This window comes from Anomalospiza imberbis, chromosome 1 (assembly GCF_031753505.1).
Source record: "Anomalospiza imberbis isolate Cuckoo-Finch-1a 21T00152 chromosome 1, ASM3175350v1, whole genome shotgun sequence".
NCBI lineage: Eukaryota > Metazoa > Chordata > Aves > Passeriformes > Viduidae > Anomalospiza > Anomalospiza imberbis.
The window spans coordinates 90,021,973-90,045,613 of NC_089681.1; the positions used below are offsets into that span (position 1 = coordinate 90,021,973).

At 41.0% G+C, this 23,641-nt stretch overlaps 1 protein-coding gene across 12 annotated transcripts in view; it reads right to left on the reverse strand.

Moving 5' to 3' along the window:
- JARID2 (jumonji and AT-rich interaction domain containing 2) overlaps positions 1-23,641 on the reverse strand; it is a 211,354-nt gene that overhangs the window by 120,666 nt on the left and 67,047 nt on the right. Inside the window, exon 1 of one of the 12 annotated variants that reach the window (XM_068185895.1) lies at positions 21,457-21,480. The exons of 8 other annotated variants lie outside the window; for them this stretch is intronic. Coding sequence is in view for 3 of the 4 variants with exons in the window: in XM_068208947.1 (XP_068065048.1) it covers positions 11,190-11,267 (78 nt within the window). In the remaining variant the exon portion in view is untranslated. Of the gene's footprint in view, positions 1-3,668; positions 3,693-10,940; positions 11,094-11,189; positions 11,299-21,456; positions 21,481-23,641 lie in introns of those variants that run through there. 3 more of the 12 variants (XM_068208947.1, XM_068175339.1, XM_068180470.1) reach the window with 3 other exon arrangements.

The window sequence follows — 23,641 nt, forward strand, 5'->3', positions numbered from 1 at the left end:
CCACCCCTCACACTCCACCACAAAAAAATCTAGGACAAATTACTTGGCAGGGGTTAAAAAACAAAACAGGAAAAAAAAAAAAAACAACCAAAAAAACACCAAACCAAAACCCAAAACAAAAACAAAAAAAGCAACACAATGAGTGCAGTGAAACCAGCCAGCATTTTGGCAGCAGGATGTGCATTTCGCACGAGGGACAACTACTACACTTTGAAGAAGGCTGAGCTATGCCCAGTGAGTTTTAGAGTACAGGCAGCTCTGGGCCAAGAAATCAAACTTTGTAACCCAACACCCACAGCAACCAGAAAACGGACAAAAAAAAAATCTCTCGGCAAGCATTTTAGAAGGAGTAGTACATCCAGTTATTTTGTCAACAAAGGTTTACACAAACAACTCTGGCTTACCATTTTGCTGCCAACACAGCTTCAGCCCTAACCAGAAGCAACACTAAACAGAGAGGGCCTACAGCCGAATTTTAACAAAGCTTGACCGAGGATGCCCTCATTTACATTCGAAAGGCCCAATGGGACATCATGCTCACAGAACTACTTAAGTCCTTAAGGGAGTCAGGCTCAGTTAGTAAAGAGTCATAAGCACCAAGCACCTCCAACCCTGCCCACGTTATGGACACAACTCACTCCCTTCACTGGCATTGTAATGGAAGCTGCACAAAAACACCCATCGGTTCCTGATCTCACTGGCCCTTTTACCCTGGTAAAAATCCAAGAAAATAAAAAAAAGTTTAAAAAAATTATGAAACCCTAAAGAAATTAAATCCACTCTGTCACAGCATCTCCCTGCAAGGAGCACATGGCATCATTCGTTGCTTCAACAGTGACAGGGTGAAACCTGCTGATCAACTGGTCTTTAAATCAGCATCTGCTGAGGACAGAACCCGTGCCCGGGCACCAGCTGGCTACAGCCCCTCCTGTGGAAGGGAAGGAGGCCACCACAGTCCCTCCTGTGGAAGGGAAGGCACGGCACTGCACACCAGCGGCTTCTGGTCTAGGCCACCCTCCTATGAAGCGCCTGGAGTCATCTCCCTCTTCCCAGGACACGTGTTGGGTCTCCCCAGGCAATATGTTGGACGAGCACAACCTGGTACCAAATTTTCTGGCAGCCAAGGTGTCTCCCTAGTGCCAGCAACATTCAGGACGTGGTCCCACCAGCCTGAGGGCTGCCTGGGCATTAGTGCCACCAGCCAAGAGATGGGGCCCAAAAGGTGGGAACGAAGACCTCAGCATCCCCTGAAGCAACTTCACACAATTCCTGGAGCTGTAAAACTCCAGATGAACCATGCTGGCTTCATCTGCCCCATGAGACAGTAGTGCTGCCTCTGGAAATGCACATGGAGAGTCTCTCCCCACCAGAGCCCCCACCAGCCCAGTGGTGTCCAAGCTGCACCCACTGACCTGCGTGCACTGCTCTGCAGTGGGCTTCCTCTGCACACACCACCCAGCTTCTAAAAAGGTCCTCAAGTTCTCCAAAACCGTGTGCTATCTAAGGTCAACAAAATAAGGGGCTAAGCTGCTGCCAACACCTGTATTCACATGGCTCCATATTGCAGAAGCAATAAAAAGGTTTCACAATTGCCAAGTGCATCTTCCCTGGAGCCTATGGCACAAAAGCAGCCGAATGCTGGAGAGCAGCTGACTCAGAGCACAGCTGAGCCACAGCTCCAGCTCCTGATACATTTAACCATAATTACATGGGTCAGATCGCCTCTGCTTCGTCATCCCAGAGGAAGGAGAGTTGTTGTGTGCTCGTGTGCCTCCTCTGCACTCACACCACCACCAACTGCAAGAGTTATCTCACTCTAGCAAAGCACACACACATCCAAAACTGTTTAGAAATATAGTCAAGTGAAAGCCTTGAGGAATTTAATCTATGTAACCTCTCAACACCACCCTGCCACCCCCACCACAAGCTCAGAAGGACTGACTCAATTGCTGCCTTTAAATATTTCCACAGGGAGTAGAGAGATTTGTTAATAGATGGCTCTCAAGGCTGGCAGAGATGTATATAACACAGTCCAACAGCTGGAAATGGATTCAGAAAAATGTAAGACAGAATTAAAGAACAATTTCTGCAACTGTGCAGGTAATTAGCCATTGAAACGACTTATGGGGAACTAATGGATTGTCCATTATTGACTCAGACCAAAAAAAGGACTGAATAACATCTTAAACTGTAGGTTCATCATCACAAGCCCACAATCTTCACTGTGCAGGTTAGCCGAGGTGATTTCTGCCTCCCAGTATGACAATAAGATTATCCTATAAACTCAGAATAAAACTAACAGACGTAAACAGCCAGGGAAACCATGTGGCAGAATTAAGAAACACAAATGTATAATTTCCTTTAAATTAAAATTTAAAATTAAAAAAATCATGCCACCTTCTTGGTTATGCCATTCCAGGGAACCATACATTGTACATTTATGTCTTAACTGCAGCAACCATAATACATGTTTAATCAATATATAATAATGATATATATATACACACACATCAATACATAATGTGTATATATTTGCAAAGAAATCAAAATGTGCACCACCTGTACCTTTCACCATTCACCTACACCTAAGTGCTTGTTCCCTGCAGTCCAGCTGCCTGGTGTACACATGTGGCCTGCACACGGCCTTCCTATTTCCAAAATTATATTCAAATATTAATTTTTTAAAAGCAGAACCAAGAGGCAGGTTTAACACCACCTCCTGGGCAGGTGAAATGTCATCCTAAAATCATGAGCGCTTCTGAGCCCCTTGGGCTTCTCCCTTCATTCATTGCACTTACAGCATTCTTCAGCCTGGCCCAACCTTGCCTTAAGCAAACAGGAGCCATAGTTCACAGGGTAAAACAAAACTGGAGCAAGGGAGAATGCATGCACCACTCCATGTTATTTGCTTTAATTTTTATGTAAATACTTTTACAGCAGTGATGGTTTTATTTGAAAAGTCAGGACTTTGTAAGGTACAAAGATACTTATAAGCATTTGTGTGTTATGACTCAGTGAGGCTGGCATGCTTCCAGCTCTCTCTTTGGGTCTTTCCCAAGCACGCATCTCCTGACCTTATTCTTCATGCCAGGTTGCAAAAAGCAAAACAACAAAAACACAAGCTCCTTCTTTTTTCTTTTTCCAGCACTGCATCCAACACTTGGTTAAAAATCACTGTGGCACCCAATGCCCTAAATGAATATGCTTTCATGGTTCAACAGCCCCCAGAGAGTCTTTCCTGCAGATGTAAGAAGGTCATTTTGAAGCAATGGGAAAAATAAACCACGAGTTTCTACCCTTTCCTCAAGGATATTTTTGAAGGAGAACTATTTCAAAGGGTGGTTTTTACTGCATTTATAGCAACATTAAAACAATATGTCTTTTGCATGAAAAACAGACAACACATTTTCATAGATCATACAAATTACTTTTCAGCTAAAGAACCGAGATGGAAATGTTTGTTTACTAGATTAAGACTTGCGACAGATTTTTGCCTTTTGGCTGTATATTATCAATGGAAAACGGTTATACCTGTTTTTCTCTAAAAGTCAGACCAAAGAGGAATTAGTGAAAACTGAGATTCACCTTCAGAAGCTGAGAGAGATCCTTCCGTGCAGTCTTGAGTGAGTTACTGCTGTTAAGCGTGCTTAGCACTTATTAGCAATTACCTTACTCATTTACAAAGCCTAATTTCTCAGTATGTGTATGGCACAGAGCAAACCTCATGAGGAAGTGCCAAGTCTTACTGCTGTATGAACACACATACTTCCCCTGCTGCTGCATTAGCAGAGGTCTCCATGGTATCACAAAGTTCCATCAGCCTCCTCAGCACCCCAATCGCACATGGCAGAGGGAAACCCCACTGCTGGCCCCTAGTGTAACCTTCCTCTCTGATAACCTGCAGGACCCAGGGGGCTGTTCCACCACCAGACAGTGGAAGCTCTTCTCGGCACAAACTCCTTGCAGAAGTTTGAACTTCCAGGGTAACAATTCGAAACCAGACTGTAATATATTCAACTGAAGCTCCATAAGTAAAGATATCTGCCTCCTTCTGGCAGTTATCACGCTGCTTGGACTTCTTACAGCCAAGCAGAGCACGGTGCAAACTAGTTATACTCATATATATCCACAGTAATATCCTTGTAGTCTTCCGCTTACTATCAAGGTCCCTCCACTCCCTTCTCTCAGAATAAAGTTCACACTTATTTAATATTTAACCTTTTAATCAAGTTTAACTATCCAGAGAAGATGTAGCAGTTTCTCATTTAAAACAAACTGCTTATATTCAGTGAGAAAAAATAAAACCTCATGAATGGCTTAAGTTGATGAAGATTGATACAGCTTGGAGACTTTATAGTGGAGTGACTCATGCCTTCTGGAAAATGTAATCTGTTCTGTCTAGTTTAGGAAAATAGGTCATGTTTAAAAAATGTGCTAACTAACATGAAGAAAGGGGAAATTTCCTTTATTAATGGCTCTGTTTCAGCATTTAAGTTTATCTGGTAATTATAGCTACTTTTTCCCCTGGTCCTTCCAGAAAACTTCCCCAAAGAACTCACATTATATTACAGCTCTCGACTTGAAGAAACAATGTTATCATGGCAAAGAAAAAGTGGAAGAAAACAAAAATATCTCTTCTTCCTGCCTTAGCACTTCTACAGCTTTCATCCCCTGCAATCTCCTATTGGTCTGCACTCTTTCACTGCCTTCTGCTGCACCAGGGACTGCATTTCCTCCTTTCAGATGAATTCTGAAGAGCAGCATGGGAGAGAAACGCTCTGGTTTTTGGGTCACTAAAGGCCTTGGGCACTTTTAAGCCCAGTGAGCTTCAACCTGCTTGTGCAAAAATACATTATGGTAGAAGAGTCACAGTCTAAATCTCCAAATACAAGTCATTCCCAGAACTGAAGCATAAAATATAGTTCCTAAATTTATCTTAGGCCTAATAATGAAATAATTAAGAACAGTTGGTTTGTATGTTAGTTGCTTCTTTTACATAAACTTAAGAGGCCTTGAAGATGTTTCTGCACCTCTAGAAAACTATTACTCAGTATGAAACTAGTAAAAGCTTACAAGCTGTCAATTGTTTTCCATACTGGTCTGCCAAGATAAACACAAAAAAAAAAAAAAAAAAAAAATATCCAGAATAAAGACAGGTCTAAAGTTTCCTAATTTATTGACTTAAAGTACAACTTCAACTCGAACCATCTCACTGATAGCACTGACTCCACAGCTATGATTTTCTTAGGCCAGATTAGGAATCTAAACAATAATTTTGCACCCTAATCATCTGAGTTTTGGGACCTGACGTGAACCAAGGGTGGTAGTGTGCTGGTGGAAACAGGTATGGAGGTGTAATGTAATTATTCAGACTGAGGGAGTGGTTTTGATAACCAGCTTAATTCACCTGGCATCATATTGGATGCACCTGCTCCAAACCCAATGCCAGCATTAGCCCTTAAGTGCCTATTTGACCAGTTTGATCAGAAGGGGGAAAATCTCATTCCAATACAAGAAAAATTACTGTCTTCATCCACACCAGCTTCCTCATTCCTAACCACATGACCAAATGGTGACTACTTCTGGGGCAGAGAAAAAAGTGATTGTCCCTTTGCACAGCAACTCACACTTGGAGGCGTGCAAGCCCATCATGACACTGAAACATGACAACCATGAGAAAGGAGGGAATCACAGATTTTCAGGAATCACAGGTATGCAGGAAATGAAAGCAACCTTGCTGAAATATAACTACTGTGTGCCCCAAGTATCTCACTGTGTTCTGATGAACCTTACCCACTTTTTAAGAAATGGATTATGTACTCTAGAGAAGTGAAAGAGAAATATAAAGAGGTGGCAGGGTATCTGTTACAAGGGCAGGGCCTGCAATGATTCAGGTACGTCACAGCCTGACAAGGTACAATTTTCTGTCTGACCATCATTTGTAGACAATTTATGCCTGAGCAAAAGCTCTGACTTGATAAATAGGTTCTCACCTGGTGCTCTCTTCAAATGAAGGGAACACCTCCTTAAACATACATTGAATGATCTTTGAAAAGGTATGCTGTATACAAATACATCCCTCCCAGGCAGAAACCAAAAATAATTTAAGCATCATTTCCTGTGTCGGTGAACTGGTCTAAATTTTTCTTAAAAGAAAAACAAACGAACCTGATGGGTGATGTTTACACTACACATCTTCACTTCTCTGAAACACCATGAAAAAATGTATATTTATCTTTGATTACATAGTACAAAAAATAAAAAATACAGCTGAAATTGGATTAGAAACTTCTGCTGAAAAACAATTTATTGCATAACACAACTCTGACAGCCTAGGTTTCTGGCCACCAACTGAGCCTTTATAAAAATCTGCTGGGCAGCTGCCAAATCAGCTCTTTGAGTCTTGGCATGTCTGACATCTGAGACAGTAGTCAAGGCAGCCACATGTCCCGTGCCATCCGCAGGCCCACACTTTTACGGTTAAATGGTACTGTCAAAGAACAGAGAAGTATGAGCCATTAAACACACAAAGGTAAAAAAAAATCTCTTGCAGCTGCAGATCTGACAACTCTGATCATGCTGCAGAGGACCAAGAGCCACAACAGGATTTCTTCTTTTTCACGATCTGGTATTAATTTGAACATAAAAGTAGCTTAAGAAGGGGGGGAAAGAGAAGCAAGAAAGATAGCAAGCTCCAAAAATGTCTATACACCTAGCTGAAAATCACTGCCATTTATAAATTTCATATTCCAAATATTTTTACTCTGTCTCCAGTTCCAATTAAAACTCTCCATCCAATACACTTCAGATAGACACATAAAACCATGTATGCAAAGAGTATTCAGCAGCTCAAGATAATTAAATTCAAATCTATTCTTTCTAATTAATTTCATTTTGATTCAGTTCATATTTTTATAAAGGTGTTCAAGCTCTAGAATGCAGTCATATGAATACAGTCCAAGAAAAAACATTTTCTGCAGTTTAAATGTCTGCTAGTAAGACCTACAGATATCTATGGCTAATCCAATCCTGCTGCATATTGCTAATTATATTAAGACTTTTCTCCACCCTCAACTAGAAAGCCTGATCCTCAACTTGAAAAATACTAACCATTTTTGCATGCCAAAATAGTGTATAGGTAGTAGGGAAGAAAGATAAAACTGGTGTGTTATAAATTTGCCTTCAGTATTTAGATGGGAATTTAAAGAGATCTAATTTTTTGGTGTCTCACAGTGTCTGAAAGGTTGGTCAATGGCATCAGTATTTTAGAGAAGCTGAAGAACTGTTGATGTGTTTAGCATCTATCCTCACATGTACAACAGGAAGTCAATGTTTACACCATTTCTTTCGTAGGACTGTGTTACCTGGATGCTGAAGTCTTGCCTATGACACAGGAAAGGTTTTGCTCATCTATCTGCTTTCTAGGACTATAGCAGTATATGTATGTGTGTGTGTGTATATATACATATCTGTAAGCAAAAATGTACACCTGGAAACACACTACTCAGATTGCTCCCTCAGTGAAATAAGTACACCAGCCCAAAGGCTATATAGTTTAGATACATTGTTTAATAGAGCTGTGCCCACCAGGAACCTGATGCATTCTAGCCTTGAGGCTGCGAGTGGAGGACCTCTTGAAAATCTGGGAAAGACACCATATCCCTGCTGGATGACTCTGTACTCACCCCCTTTTAAACCTTTCCGGTATGAATGGGTTTCACTGGTTTAAAAGAACCAAAGAGGAAATTTTGGCTCATCTGACTCACTTTGATGGCACTGTAGCAGCTCATGCCTACATGAGTAGCTCCACCACGGAAGCCCTGCAAGAAGACCATGGCTAGCAGTGAAGAGTGTGGTATTGCCAAAGCTGGGCTGTGGCAAATTCGACCCACAAATAACTTGCACTGTGATGGACCTGCAAGTTTGCATACTTGTGACCCAACGCAGGTCTGGGTGATGCAATGAGTCCCTTGTCTTAGCTTGGAAATGTTTAACTTGATTTCTTCCCCTTTCACATCAGTCTACAGGATGTCTGCATTTCAGGCAATCATCAGGTTTAAAAATAAAATTTAAGGGGAAAAAAAAACCAAAAAAAACCAAACAAATGAAAAAAAAAAAAAAAAACAAAAAACAAAAAACAAAAAAACGAAAAAACAAAAAAAAACAAAAAAACAAAAAAAAAACAAAAAAAAACCAAAAAAAACCAAAAAACAAAAAAACACCAAAAAACAAAAAAAAAAACACAAAAAAACAAAAACAAAAACAAAAAACAAAACAAAAAAAAAAAAACAAAAAAAAAAACACAAAAAAAAAACCAAAAAACCAAAAAAAAAAAAAAAAAAAAAAACAAAAAACAAAAAACAAAAAACAAAAAACAACCTGGTCAATCTTTTAACCCAGGGAGGGATAATGACAGTCAAATATGCTGAACCTACTGCTGGGAAGCCTCAGGATACTGGTGCCTGAATCAAATTTAGTGAGCCTGATGGGGAACCAAATCAGTTGAATTGACACAGGCTCCTGGGACGGACACACTGATATTGCACTAAAAGTACGACACGATGATTTTACTTGATGTACTGCCCAAAAAGGGAGATTTCTATTAGAATATTTTTGTCCTTGTTTATGTTCCCAACTGGAAGAATATCCTTTAAAGCTAGGAGGGAAGTATCCATTGAAACTCAGAGATGTAAATTAGACCTATACTCTTTGCTTCTAAGCCAATTAAAGGGCAAGTATGAAGAGACTCTAAAGCTACTCTAAATGTATTTTCAGGTCAGTGTACTTATATCAGTAAATTTTCTGTACAAAGATAAGTTATATAAGCAGAGGCCACCTACACTCTAAGGCTTTTCCAAGCTCACTCTTCAGTATTAAATACATATGGCTTCCAAAATATTACCCAGCAAACAAGTCAACGAATTCCAGACTGAGCAACACCGAAGTGCTGCTTTGCCACTCGCAAGCTCCATGAGACCTGTTTGAGTTGGCATTCAATCCCCTCATCCCTCCTCCACTCCCTGACCAATGGCAACAGTCAAACTTTACTGGAGATATTAGAAGTACATCAAAGACACCCATTAAGCTTTTAAGTGCACTAACTGACATTTTAGCCACTTACAAATCCATCTATGTGTTCTATCATGCAATTTAAAAGACTTGATACCCTGCCTTGTAAAAGTTCCCTGTGTTTTTAGAGGGTAGAGGGGGATTTTCAAAGCTATTTTTTCCCTCAGACAGGATTTTAGAGAATTCAAATTACAAATATAATGCACTTCAAAAAGTAACACATTTCACAAATTTAAGAGCTCTTCCATAAAAGTTGTAAATGGTATCACAGCTATAACTCACAGGCTTCTAAACTCCAATGAATTCTGCAGCTGTTGCAGCACGTTGAAGCCAAATCATTGTTACCTTCTCACCACCACAACTGAAAATCCCAACTATGATATTACTAACTGCATGGTGCTACATGAAAAAGAAGAGGGGAAAAAAGGAACCCCTGTGTGATTTTGCAGCTCCTTTTTTTTTTCTTCACAAAGCCAGCATAAAACAGATGCTAAAACCATGGCAGACTGCTTTAGGTTTTCCTGCAATGACTATCCTACAACAGGATCCAGGGAAGCATTTCAGAACAACTGTCCCCATGGAAGCTGTAAAATCAGAGGATATAGCACTCCCCTCCGCAGGTATGGTGACTTAGAGCAGACAAGCCGCTACCCACGGCCAAGCCCAGCCTCTGATAACAGAAGAGCATCTCAATGAGAGCAGGTCTGGACCCTTCTTCTATTACTGTCACATACCAACATGTTCACCTTCTGTTCTGTTAGAGAAATTCTCATGCAGTCCCAATATTATAGCAACAAGAAAGACCAAATTAAATTCCCAGGGTTTTAAGCCGTTCAGTTCATTGCTAGATCTATTTTAGGGTCTGAGGCTGCCAGCCACCCCCACAGAATCTGCGCGCTAAACAAGGCTTTTGACAGGCTTGTTTATACCTTCTGCAGCAATCAAAGGCAAAACACTACAAATCAAAGAACCAGGAGACAAATACAGTACTGTGCATAAGAGAAACCTCAAAAAGCTAGCCAGCAGCAAACCTGCTGCTCACTGAGCCCTGCGGAGCAGTATGAGATAACACAGGAAAACAGAAATGGATAGCTAAGTAAGAACAGGCTTGTGCTGTACGTATGCAAACATCTGCTAGCAGGACCTCTGAAGCACACGTCCATCAAAAGAAGCGGATGCATAATCACAAGAAAAGGAGTAGGGAAAAAAGTATTCATTTTCTCCAAAAGTACCATGGAGGAAGGCCATAATTTAGGAATTCCAGTTTAAAGACTGCAGGGGACTTCACATTTTTAGTGGTAGCAGAAAAGCAACAAAGAAAAGAAGCAGGCATGGGCAAATGTACAGTATTTCTGAGGCTGGGATTTAAATGGAAATGGCAAAAGCTGCATTTTGGGGCCTTACACCACACAAGGCAGTTGCCTCAAATCCAAGTCCTTCCTTAGGGAAGGCAAAAATCACATTTTCCATTCAATTCTTCCCTCTGTGGAACATGTGATATGGATGGAGTCCATTTTACTCAGTGACAAGCTCACTATGAACTGTACAGGCCATACTTCAACAAACCTGCCACATCAGGGAAGCATCTAAGATGTATGTTAAAATTACACCCAGAAGAAATTCAGCAGTACACCTTTGCTACTGTGTTCCTTTAAACCTTTCACCTCTTAAACTGCAAGTTCAATGCCAGATTATAAACATCGTAAAAGCTCATAAAACCCAATCATAAACCTGCCAGCTCATTTCAAGATTATTTGCTCTTAGCCTTGCAAAAACATCGTAAGCAGTACAAGAATTGCATCATTTCTCTGCAAACTCTCCAATCCTTCATCTGCATCAAGCTAAGGGATGGGCAAGAATTACAGCCTTACCTCAGAGAAAGACCTTTGCAGGTGATTTTGACAACACATCACCTGCCTGCTAACCATCAACAGCACCATCCCCAACATCAGCTTCTGATGAAATCATCTGCTACTTCACCTTTCTCTCACAAAATCTAGCTTTGCATGTTACCACCACAGCTGATCCAGACATGAAGAAACTTCTGCAACCAGAGAAGGAGTAAATGCAAAGTTGAGATTTTGGGATAACTCTGTGGTGCCCCACACAGCAGTACCTACCTTCAGCCCTCCCAAAGGCTGAGCCAAGCACCTCTGCAGCTGCCCAGGGAGTGGGCAGAAGCCCAGGCTGATATACATCTCCCCCACACAGCATCAGGTGTTGGTTGTTTGCATTAGCCTGTTGTAGGAAAAGAGGGGGCACTTCATTATGTGGGCTGGATTTCCTGCATGACCATCCATATCATTTCAGCCCTCCCAAGGGAAAAGACTGTGGGCTTGATGGAAGCTGTCTGTTGCTTCTCTGTGGAAAAGGATAGTTTTAGTGGAATGAAATTGTCATGGGTGTCTAGACAGAGCAGGGCTTATCAAAAACAGATTTCTGCCAAAACATTGCAGGAATTGGCTCAGTTGTATCTAGCAACACCACAGTGATGGCTACGAAGACCATTTGCAATTGAGTCTGTGACTTGACCCTACCCACAGTACCGATAATAAACTCAACCCAAACTTCACACTTTAAGCACACAAACCACTCTGGTTTTCAGCTTTGCTCTGTGCTTGCAGAAGGCAAAACAGGGTAGCCAGAAAAGGGCAGGAAAAAAAATGAAGACTGGATTAGAGCAGCCCTATATTTTTAGGTGTGGATCAGCTCTTACAGTCTCTTGGCAAATGGGGTGGCAACAGAGAATCATCCAGGCAAGTTTAGGAGCTGTGGTTCTGTTTATTTTAATTTGCAGTCTGTTGAGTCTACTGTTTTGTTAGCTCATTCGAGAGTAATGGTGGAACTGGAGGCTGAATGCAATGATGGACTGGGCAAAGCAGATATATCCACCCAAAGAGGGAACCTCCTTGGCTACCAGCCTCTGCCCTGTATAACAAGCAGACCAGCACCATTCCTGTGACACTGTGAGCAGGCAAAAGATTAACCACCTGTAATTTCAGCCCACTGCAAATCCTTATCAAAAGGCCATGACAGATACAAGGAGGAGGAACAGACTAGTGATGGTTACACTTCATGTTGTGGACAGGCACAAATTTGGTATCTCGGTTTTCCGACTGGAGCAGTCTCAGATGCACTGAGCACGTGATCACATCCAGTCATGTTACATGAATGCAACACCCTTTGAGAGCAGCAGCTCCAACAGGATGCAAGGATGGAGCTATGTGTGCCTTGGGAGAGCAGATCATGCCGAATCCTAATTAAATTAAAAAAAAAAAAAAAGTGTAACTTGTTTAAATGCCTTTGCATTGCTGAGTGACCTATTCCTGCCTGTGACTCCTGCATCCTAGCCATTGCAAGTCGCTGCATACAGATGTAGCAGCAATGGTATGGCTTAATCAGTCAATGTTTTCACAACACATATTTCAAATATTAAGCACTTATTGAAGACTTAGAAGTTACTGTGTAAATATTTGTATTATATTATACTGCTAACGCTTCCTCACCAACTGTGGAATTTTAAATCTATCTCATCTGATAAAGCTTTATTTACATATCACACTGCTCTTGATACTCAACAAAGTGAACTGACTAAATTTACACCAACTCCATTGAAGGAGTACTTGTCAGGAAGGAGCAATTCAATGATTTTCTGTCTCTGTTGTGTGACCAAATTAAACCACAGGCAGTCACATGGCTTGTTTTGGGTTGATGTTAACTGGCAACACTAGGCAACAATGCTCCCAGGGAAAGCATTGCACAAATGCACCTTGCTCTGAAAATATGATGCAACCAGCACAGCCTACACTGGGAGCTATGTACTCCCAACACAGAGTCTCTGCTCAGAATCTGGGAAGCTGCTGGTGCCCACTGACCTTACATCCACAGCACTGCTGCAGTCACTTTAGCCCTGTAAGGTGCTCCCAGGATGCTACAATGTCCTCAAGCTCAAAAATAGTCCCAGGGGTACTGGACCAACAGGATTTCAGCCACCAGTCACACGAGGAAGCAAGGAGAGTCTGTCACTTACTTGTTTGGGTCAGAGTATCACCTCCCTCTATTTCACAAGAGGGGAAGGCCGTGAGAAGCTGCTAAAGCTCAGACAAGCAGTTAATGCTTGGCAAAACATGATCAACACACAACCAACAGCAAATACAAACACCATTACTAGTCTCAAAGTACCTTATGTGGAAAAAGTAACAGCCACCAAAATGTGGTGAAGTTTTTTCTATTTCTTAAAAAGATGACAGATTTAAATGGCCTGGTATTCCAAACAAGCTTTAGGAAATACTGCGCAAACCCCTTATCCCGTCCCTCCTCTTCTCCCCCACAAAAAAACCCTAAAAACAAAAAAAAACTTATGGGACTTCATATCAACTCCAACAGTTGATATCAAGTTGATCATCACATTTGAAAAATCTGAGTGTCTAAAGCACTCACAGTATTGAAGAAAAATCTGTAGTATGATAATTATCTCTTTACTCACTGAATCCAACTCGCAGATTTATTCTTTATTTTACACACTGAAGGAATATTTACTCTCTGATGAACTTAGCTAGACTTGCACAGTCATATGTTGAAAAGGAATAAAAAAGGTATTGAAGTTGCATGCTACCTTTCAACAGCTCTGCCAGCTGGAAATATACCATCAATTGTCTGTTCCCTATGTGACGAAGGCAGAGGAGACTGCTTAATAGAAATTCACTGAATTTCACCTTGTTTACTTCAGGTTTAAGAAAATGGCCAGGAAGAAGATAGGTTAAATATTTTTCCTTTTACAAATATTCTCCTTTCTTAGTAACAGGCTTTTAGTTTCAGACCAAATTTATGACATTTCTAATCTAAAGTGTTATGGAAATTGGAATAACGAAGTAGAAAAGGATATATTAGAAGAATTTTCCTTACTTCCAAAATCTGAACAGTATCATACTAAGAAAAATACAGTACCTCCAAGCATTCTGTATGTGTTACCACCAAGCCATGCATTCAGTCATTATATGTGCATTTCTGTTCTGGAAAAATATGCTCCACTTCCACAGAAAGTCAGAAGCAACAATTTTTTGTAAAGTGGTTTATTCAAGAAAACCGAAATTCAGTACGTGTCACTTTCACACAAGCCTTTACCCTACCTTTTGCTATGTGCAGGCAAGGACAGACAGACATATACACAAAGAAGTACATGACACGTGTTGCCCATGAGCTGCTGGTCTCAAGCCTCAGCCAGCAGAGCTGAAGCTCTCTGTCACTCACAGCCCCCTGACAGTGGGCCAATTCTCTTGCCCCAGCCTACTACAGATAAATAAACAAGGAGCACATTGTACACAGACATCTGTCCTTTTATTTTCCACCTTACCAGTCAAGAAACACTACTAATACAACAATTACTTAACCATATAAATCCGAGGTTAATAAAAAGACCATGCTTTGAGTCACAATATCTACTTTGCCATCGCAGAACTAACTCTTTTTTTCCCTACAAATAAATGTTATTATTCTGAAATTGAACCCTGAGTGGTGAACTAGTAGCTTTTTTTCTTAGATGCTTCTATACATTAAGTGCCTTGCATAATGGACAGATCATCTGCCTATTCACTAAGGAAGGTTACCAAAGTGATGCTGTAATCTCATTTAGCTCCCCCAGTGTTTACCTTCTACAGCCAGTCTTGGATAGCAGGGGGAAAACCCCCACCATGCAACAATAAACATGGGACATTTCAAATGTGGAATAAGAAAATATTTACTTCTCAGGTTATAGATCTTTTTGCTCCAGCTACCTCATCAAAAATGTATGGTGCCAAAAGGATGAGAAGGTAGAAAGAGATTTTCAGATTGGAAATATTTTGAAATGTAAATGAAAAAGGCAGCAAATCAAAATGCTGTGAAAGTTACTTAAAAGTTAAACAACCTAGTGCAATTTACAGCAAAATTCATTGGGTAAAAATTTGGATTTGTGACCAAAAATATATACAAAGACCAAGGCAATGAAAAGGAGGATAAAAAAAGACATAAATCATAAAGTTCAAAAGCAATCATTCAATTTGCATTTTTTTCTGTGTTTCTGGCCTGTGACACTTGCCAGGGATGTCAATCTTACAAAATTCTCACCAAAAAACCCCTACTTTCTATAATAATAAACATTCTTATTCATGTTGCAGAATAGGTTCTGAGCTGAAAACTACTGGAACTTGGAAAATGGACAGGGAAAACAAAAAGTTCAAAATTCATCTCCAGAAGGACTGAGAAGGGCAGTAGGAGAAAAACAAACAAACAAGCAGTTACTGGTGGGAAAAAAAAAAAGAAAAAAAAAGAAAGAAAAAAAAAAAAAAAGAAAAAAACACCCCACACATTTTTCTTCAGTCAGGTAAAAAACATGAAATACTAATTTTAAAAATACAGTTAAGAGAAACAGGAAAAAAAAAACTGGCAGCGAGAGAAGGCTGACCAGAGTCTTCACTTTATGCCAAGACACCAACCTGAGGAACAATTTTTACCTCTGGGCAATAACCAGCATTTGGTGTACAGTGTGCTGTAAGTGGAGACCCACGGAGAGGGGAAGAGCAGGAAAGCAGCGCTGGGTGAAAGGCCAGCGCAGTGTTGGGAAATCCCCGGCATATCTCTGAGTGTGCAGAACTAAGTCTAAAAAATTAAGCATCACAGACCTCAAAGCATTTAATACTGCAAAGTTGCATACAGCACGCCACTGCTGAACGCCATGTCCAGTTTCACCCACAAATAAATCGTTTTTATGTGGAATTTCCAGAAAGTAATGCATGCTTGTCTGCTCGTGCTGAAATTAGTCCTTTTCTTTGCACTGCAGACATGCCTAACTAGAAACATGGCTGGCCTAGGATAAGCACTCAAGGACACAGAACCATCTATGATGCAGATGGCACCATGACCTGTTTCCATAATAAATCTTATTTTAATTTAGGAAACAGTTTTAAGATCCTGGACACGTTAATTACTGTGAGGAGGAGATGCTCAGGGAGAGAGACCCATCCATTGCGCCTGCAGGCGTTGGCACCTGCACAACAGGACCCTGCACACTGAGTGGGGGCAAATGGGCCAAGCTCAGGGGGGATCAGCAGCCTCCCAGGCAGTGGAATGAGTTCATGACAGACACTGGCACAACCAGAGGTAGTCGGCATGACTGCTTATGTTTGTTCATACTGTACAGTGCCACGGCCAAGGAAGGAAGGACAGAAGGAAGGACATTGAAATGGGAATACAGAAAAGGCTACCAAACTGTCCTCAGGACTGGGTACAGAATGTGGTGAGGCTGTGGCCACAGCAGTGGTCCTGGGCCAGCATGGAAAGACATAAATCACAGAGGGACATTGAGAAGGAGACCCATGCAGAAAATGTTTTCACCATTTTTCTCTACAGTGCATCTCAAACACCTCAAATGGGTTAATTCCCTCAAATTTATGTTATGGCATTTCTCTTACATGAAAGAGAGAAAAAGACACGTTTCTCCTTGAGCAGTAACTCAAGGTGCCATATCACCTTGGGACCAGGGCAGTGAAATTTCACTTCTCAGGGACAGAGACTTGCTTATCCCTTCAAACAAATGTGTGCCTCCACATGAACTCTGCAGCATGAGGTCCCAAGGGCCACCATGTCTGAAAGGCCACTGTGTCTCAGTGCTAGAAACCAACCCCACTGCCCAAGCCCACCACCGCTCTGCTCCCAAGCCCAGTCACATGTAGCAAGGAGAAGCAGGGCACCCATCCCACTGAGGCTCGTGCTGTCAGGGAGGCAGGCTCACAAAAACTTGCCCTATGCACAAAAGAGCCCCCCCACCCCCGAGAAGTCCAAACTGGTACACGGGAAACCAGCCCAGAAAGGAGGAGACAAAATGGCTTCACTTGATTTGTACTTTGTTTTCCCTACTCTCCCTCTTATCTCTATTGCCACACATAGGCAATAAAGGGAGTTTAAAAAATCAATTAGCAAACAGAACCACCACATCTTCATTTTAGCCAAGCATCTTACAGGGTCCAATTGCTGCATTTAAGAAATAATGGTGGGGCTGTTTAATTACTCATTTATCAGAATCAGGTTTGGATACTGCTCTGGAAGCATGGGCATTCTCCCATTCACTATCAGGGAAAAGGCAGGATGATACTCTCAGAAGAGCTTCCCCAGCTGCCACACCAAGTGAAACACAAGTAAAAATTCATCGTTCGCACTGTTTTCACAGACATAAATCTGAGCTACTCAAACAAGTTGCTTTGTGAGCAGCTGAATTAATGAGATCTGACTGCCTGTGGACTCCTGTGCTCAGCTTCCCCAGTACTGTGCTTGCTGCCGGCCAGCACACAGCACCCGTTGGCCAGGAAGGGCCACCAGCCTTCCTCCCGCTCCTCAGTTCAGCTACACAACTTGTAGGAGTTACCTTTACAAATCCTACCCTTGTGTGCAATCTCCTGGACATCTGCTGATAGATTACAAACTGGCTGGTGAAGGGCAGAACGGTGATGGAAGCATGCTAGTCTACTCCCCACGCATGACGCCCTCTTCCTTCATGGAATCCTTGCCTTGCTGCTCCATGCATTCAGCCAGCCTCATGCTGGCTGTCATCTCCTCAGGCCCTTCACCAGCTTTCCTCCTTGCTAACAGAGCACACTGGATTTCTGCTCATGTACTTCCAGTCTCCACTGAAAACAACATTCAAGATGTCTGTGAAGCAGCTTACACTTTGTCATAATTTTCCCAGATTTTCTTCCAAAGGCTTGGCAGGCATCTACCAGCATTACACCTCCAGAAGGAGGAGGAAATGAAGAGAGGAAAAGCATGCAATTGCTAGAAAGCTCACAAAACCAATGAAACTACATCAGCTCATCTGATCTCAGCATTATCTCTCCCCTACAGAACAGACTCTTGGCCCAGCCCAAAATAATCCAATAGCACAACTGCAAACAATACCTGCAACTCTGTACTCTTGCAAATATCTGCAAACTAAGTCAAAGATCTTATAATTTTATGAATGGAAGCCACAAATTTCCAGTAACTTCACCATCTTTTTGGTGTATACTTGTCTAAATGTAATCTATGGCTGTTGCTATTTTAGTTTCAGCTTGTGTCAAGTCCAATTTTCTTTTCCTTCTCAACAGAAGGGGAGAATACAACATTTGAAATATTACCCTAAGTTTATGAGTAAGGTGACCTAATCCTACAAATCAAGTACTTGAGAACCAGTGCTCCTTTTTCCAATGTTTCCTGCATATTCTGTATCACCTGACTCACCTTTATGGACAACGTACAAGTATTAGAGGCATCTTAGTCTATCTAAGATAGACTATGCTTATATAGTCCTTAATAAACTGAACACACAAAAAAAAAAATCCACCACAACAATGATATCCACTTTAAAATGCATCACAGGGCTGAGGTCAAAGAAACTGGTCAGTTATAGAGAGAGGGCTCTTATTCTTGAATCTGGATGAAGTGGAAAATTAAATCAAAATACTAGGACATCTGTAAGGTGGAGTTCATAAATACTATATATAAGGGATCTGATGTTCTTTCTGTCTTTTGACAACTATCACAGTCATATAACTTTTCATATTTTTTAAGGTTTCAGAGCTGTTGTGACAAGACAGTTTCTGAACAGGATTATCCAAGAAAGTCAACTGACACAAAACTGAACAATGTGTGTGTGTAACACAGATGAAAACAACCTTCTAGAAGGAAATATAAAATAAATGGTTTTCATCAAATTGTGGTCTCCAAAAGGGAGGATACATGAGGCTGCTTTCAGTGCACTGATCAGAAGAGTGACAAGTGACATCAGAATTGGTGTGCAGAGCTCATTACCTGCTTTCCAGCACCTACCACAATTCAATAAATTTTCACTTCTCATAGGCACTGTGGAAATTCTGAAGGCCTTTGTAACAAAACCAGGATTCATCTTTCAGTTATGACAGGTCCAAACAGATTTCATTTCTGCAACACTGGAAATGTAGGGAGCCACATCTCAAGCAGTCATACTAGCAATTTGACATTCAACAACAAACAATGCAAACACTGCAAATTCACCAGGAATGATTTACTAAAAACTCAAGCAAGCAAACAGCCAGCTATCTAAAAACAAGTCTTTTCCATTCTGTAAAAACTTACTGTTTCCAAAGGTACACCTTAAGTATATAAATAATTTTTTTTAATTATTGAATGAGAATTTACATCAAGAACCACCATGTCTAGCTGAAATATAAGGTTTTATTTCTGTAAATCAGACTTCTCTTCCCAATCCTTTTACCAAGAATAAATTATTCAAATAATCTTAAAAATTCCTAACCCAACCTCCTCCCCCCCAAATTCAGCATAACAGGTAAACAGCACAGCTTAGGCATTAACAGCCTTGAGCAATATTAGTAGCTGGATAACAAGATCAGGAATCAACTGGTTAGTGTGACTGGAGAGAGAAATAAAAAATCTGAGGAAATGAGGGCATCTATCAAGGGCAGAGAGAAGTTAAATATAATCTGTTTCAAGATCTCCTTTCCTTCTGTCCCCAGTTCCCAACCCTTTGCTTCAGCTGATCCCAACAAACACCAGCTTTGGGGGCTTCATTGTTTGGGTTTTTTGGGGTATTTTTTTTTTAAATAAGGAAGTACTAAAACTGATTTCATGTTGCTACTCCTGACAGAACTTGGAGAAGTTCATGGCAAACCTTTTTTTTCTTTCCATATTGGAAAGTACTTGACCTGTAAGAAAATGCAGATCATCATTCCAATCTAATCTGAGAACTGAGTCTTACCTCCATGCCGGGGCTGAGAGCAGAGTTGATTTCTCTTCTAGATACAGCATGAGCTCCCTTCAGACCCATATGTATGGAAAAATTCTCTTACTGCAAGCAAACATCAACTAGTGCCTCATGCTCCTAACTAAAAGAACCTTTGAAACAGACCCTCACTATGTCTGTCTGATTTTGTAAAGGTTTTTAACAAATTTAAGTAGAAGTGGCATTAAGGATGTGACAGCACGGGCTTGAGTTTTAGCTACCAACCACCATGACACGTTTTGGGCACACCCAGAAGGCTCATATTCCAGTTGCTCAGCCAGGCTCAAACCCACGCTGCTGCATCTCCACGCATTTTCATTTCTTTCACATATTTACACCTCTGCTGGTAGGCTGAAGCCAGAGCAGGCAACACCAACCTGAGCTAATATCGCACCTTCCTGTTACTACACAGGCACACATCATTACAAATGCAATCTAGTTTGGCAATGAAGGCACAACAGTCCAACCCCTCATGAAAACAGAAGTGTAAATCAGCCCCTGCAATCCACCTCATGTTTGGGAAAACTTTTTTTATGATTGCATCTAGGGCTTGCTTGGAACTGCGGTTCTGTGCAGACAGGGAACTCTCCAGCTCTGGCACAGTGGCTGCAGCACGAAGGCTGCTTCTCACAAGCATGGGAAAACCAGATGGGCTACAGAAATGCTCAAGATGCACCAAGGTATGCAAGAAGAGCTGGAGCCACAGGAGTGGCAAGAAAACTGATGGAGGTAGACACATATTTGCAAATCTGATTAATGTTCCTGCTCTTGTGAATAGCAAAGCAAAGAGATTTAGATTTCTTACTGTGGAAACAACATGATTAAGAACAATGGAGGAGCCTGGGAAGTTGAGAATCAATTTAGGGATTCTGCAGTGTGGTTATGACAGTCCTCTACTATCTTACTGCTGAATGATCATTGGCACTGCTAGAACAGACAGATAAAAACAGAAGTCCATAAAGCAAAGTGGAATAAATTTTGTGTTGTTACACTTCAATTCATCCGCAAATCCTTACACATGGTGTAAAATTTAAAAACTCACAGACACACCAAGCACCACATACACATTAATCACCTTAATGGCTGGGGGTGGAGGTGGGAGAAGATGCTTTTCACTTTTGTAAAATTGAAGGCATATACATCCAAAAAATGCACAGTATAAAATGATAGATTTTTTGGAAGTCAAAGGCAGATGTCAAAGAGATTTTCATCTGTTGGGGATTTCACTGAGAAGCATATATAACATTGCCATAAAGTCAGGAGAAGCAAATACAGTGGTTATATTTAAGTAGTTCAGCAGGAAGTCAGGCTGAAGAGAAGCAGGGAAAGTGACAAAATTATACTCCTCTTACTATACACTTGCTACTCAGAAGCAATAAACCTGACTTAAAAAAAAAAATCAAAGCAGCAATGAATTAAGAGGGTATCAAAAGCATTTTATCTGCCCAGTAACCAAACTGGCAGGAAACAGCCTGTTACAAATGCTGCATTCAGAAGAAGTTGTTGCAGAAGGCAGTATGGCCAGCTCTCTCCTCAGCCAGGCAGCTCCAAGGAGTCTGCACACCTATCCAGGACAGCACACTGATTACTACACACTGCACCTTAATGATTCCTGAGGATGTCTATCATCTGGCTGTACAGTGTTCACATCCCAGAGCAGCATTTCCCTAGGTCTGCATGAGAAGCAAGACAGGCACGGAGGAGTTCAGCTCAGGAGAAGCTGTTAAAGCTTTTTTTTGCCTTGGCAAGTGTGACTTCATCAAGTGAATTTCGTTACTAAGATTACTGCCACTGGAAATCTCATGCACTTTAGCACTTGTGAGGCCTCTAGGTGTTGGCAAGGAAACACAGAAGGATGCAAAAGATTAAAACCAGACCTGGAAGTTTGAAAAGTGCTTTTTTGAGTCCCTTGCATATTTTTCTTCTTTGTTTAGCTGATCCAGAACTCCTGTCTGCATGGGGGGGCGGGGAGAGTGTTGGCATTTTCTTCTCAGGCCTTATTTCCCTTTATGGTATCCTTTCTCTCATTCAGCTGTTCCACAGGAGATACTCTTAGGTCTCACAAGCCAAGACCTATAAACTTTGTCCAACACTACACTTCTAAAGACAATTGATGCCAGAATACTGCTTTATTTCTATGACAACTTAACTCTTCTTACTTTTTTTTTTTTTTAAGCCTACCCTTTACATAAGGCTATTTGCTGGAAATAGACAAGTATTTCTAAAAAGGATACATTTCCTCTCAAGGCCTTTCCTCACAAATCCACCAAATTAGGTAGTAGCTTATTATGAGGAATTAACCAGAAAAGCATGGTCAGTTAGAGATCCGGGTTAAAAGGAAAGACATCTGGAATCAGTCTGGTTCTTCCAGAAGTATTCTGAATTTCCCCTAAGGCTTCAGTAACTCCAGACACTGCTTTATTAAAAAGAGTACAAATCAATCCTCAAATGTCTTTACCTTCCATCAGGAGTTTTGTGCATAATGCCACAAGAAGGCTGCTGGGAACTCCTACTCAAAATGTTTCTGTCAGCTGGTCAGGGGGTCAGTAACTGTGCAGGATCAGAGATCCCAACAGGCAGCTTGGGAAGCGGTGGCACTACCCCGTGTTTCAGCCAGGAGGCTGGGACTCTCACACGGATGCGTCACTGTCCCCCAAGCCAGATCACAGCATGTACTGGGGAAAATCCCAGTAGAGAATGTATTTCCTCTGAAAAGACTGGCTAGTTTCGATTTTTACAAATGCTTTCATAACTCATCTGTGAAACAGAAAATACAGAAAAATATGTATATATACATATATATAGGGGTAAAAGAATTCTTATCACTGCATGGAGGGAGCATTTTAAAAAGCCTGCAGTATTTGCAACTAGCACACTGTATTTTTGACACCAGAAGGAACAAAATAATCTACCTAACATCACTGCCTAAATCAGATGGAAAGAGAAAAGGTGATAAATAGATTTTAATTACAATCTAATTATTCACAGCTTACAGCCCCCAGCCAGATCCAGCCAACCAGAAAGGTTACTCATTTGGGGCACCACAGTATGTACCCTCTTTGACAGGGTTAGTTTTACTTAGCAGCCCATGAAACAAGCAGGACAAATATAATCAATTTATTACTAGAAAAACCTTGGGGATCACAGAATTGTAAAGTATATCCAGCTGAAAGGGACCCCTTAGGATCATGCATACTTTTTTCACTTTTAAATTTTTTTTTGTTTTCTAAAAAAACTTGGTTGAAATATTCACATCATTGCATCTGTCTGTGACACATATACTTGAGATTATTTTTCCATTCCCAAAGAGATATACTCTGTAGATGACTACTTTTCATTCAACCTGAAAGTGGTCAACTGTGTCTTTCAAGTCCAAAAAAACCCTTTCACCCTGATTAATGAAGCTAAACCTTTCTACTTCATTTTCCTTTCAGCACAGCTGCTTCTCTTATCACTCCAGTTGTACTTTCCTCAGAGCTGCAACATGATGCTCACGTCTGGAAAAGCTTAGAAATATTTATTTTTTAGCAGAGGGGTTTGGGATTTTTTTTCCAGTAGACATAAAACACCAGACTGGAATGATCCTTTACATCTTTCTTGCAAAACATGGACTGATGAATAGCTCTTTATACAATTTTACAAATTTTCAAGACCAAAATTTCTGCCTGAAGAGGTTAAAATACTGCAGAACTTTATCAGGGAATTTCTAGAGTCACCAAATAACAGGGAGCAGCCATGGGTAATTTTTTAAATTATTATCAAATTTATTCATTCTCAGTAAGCTTC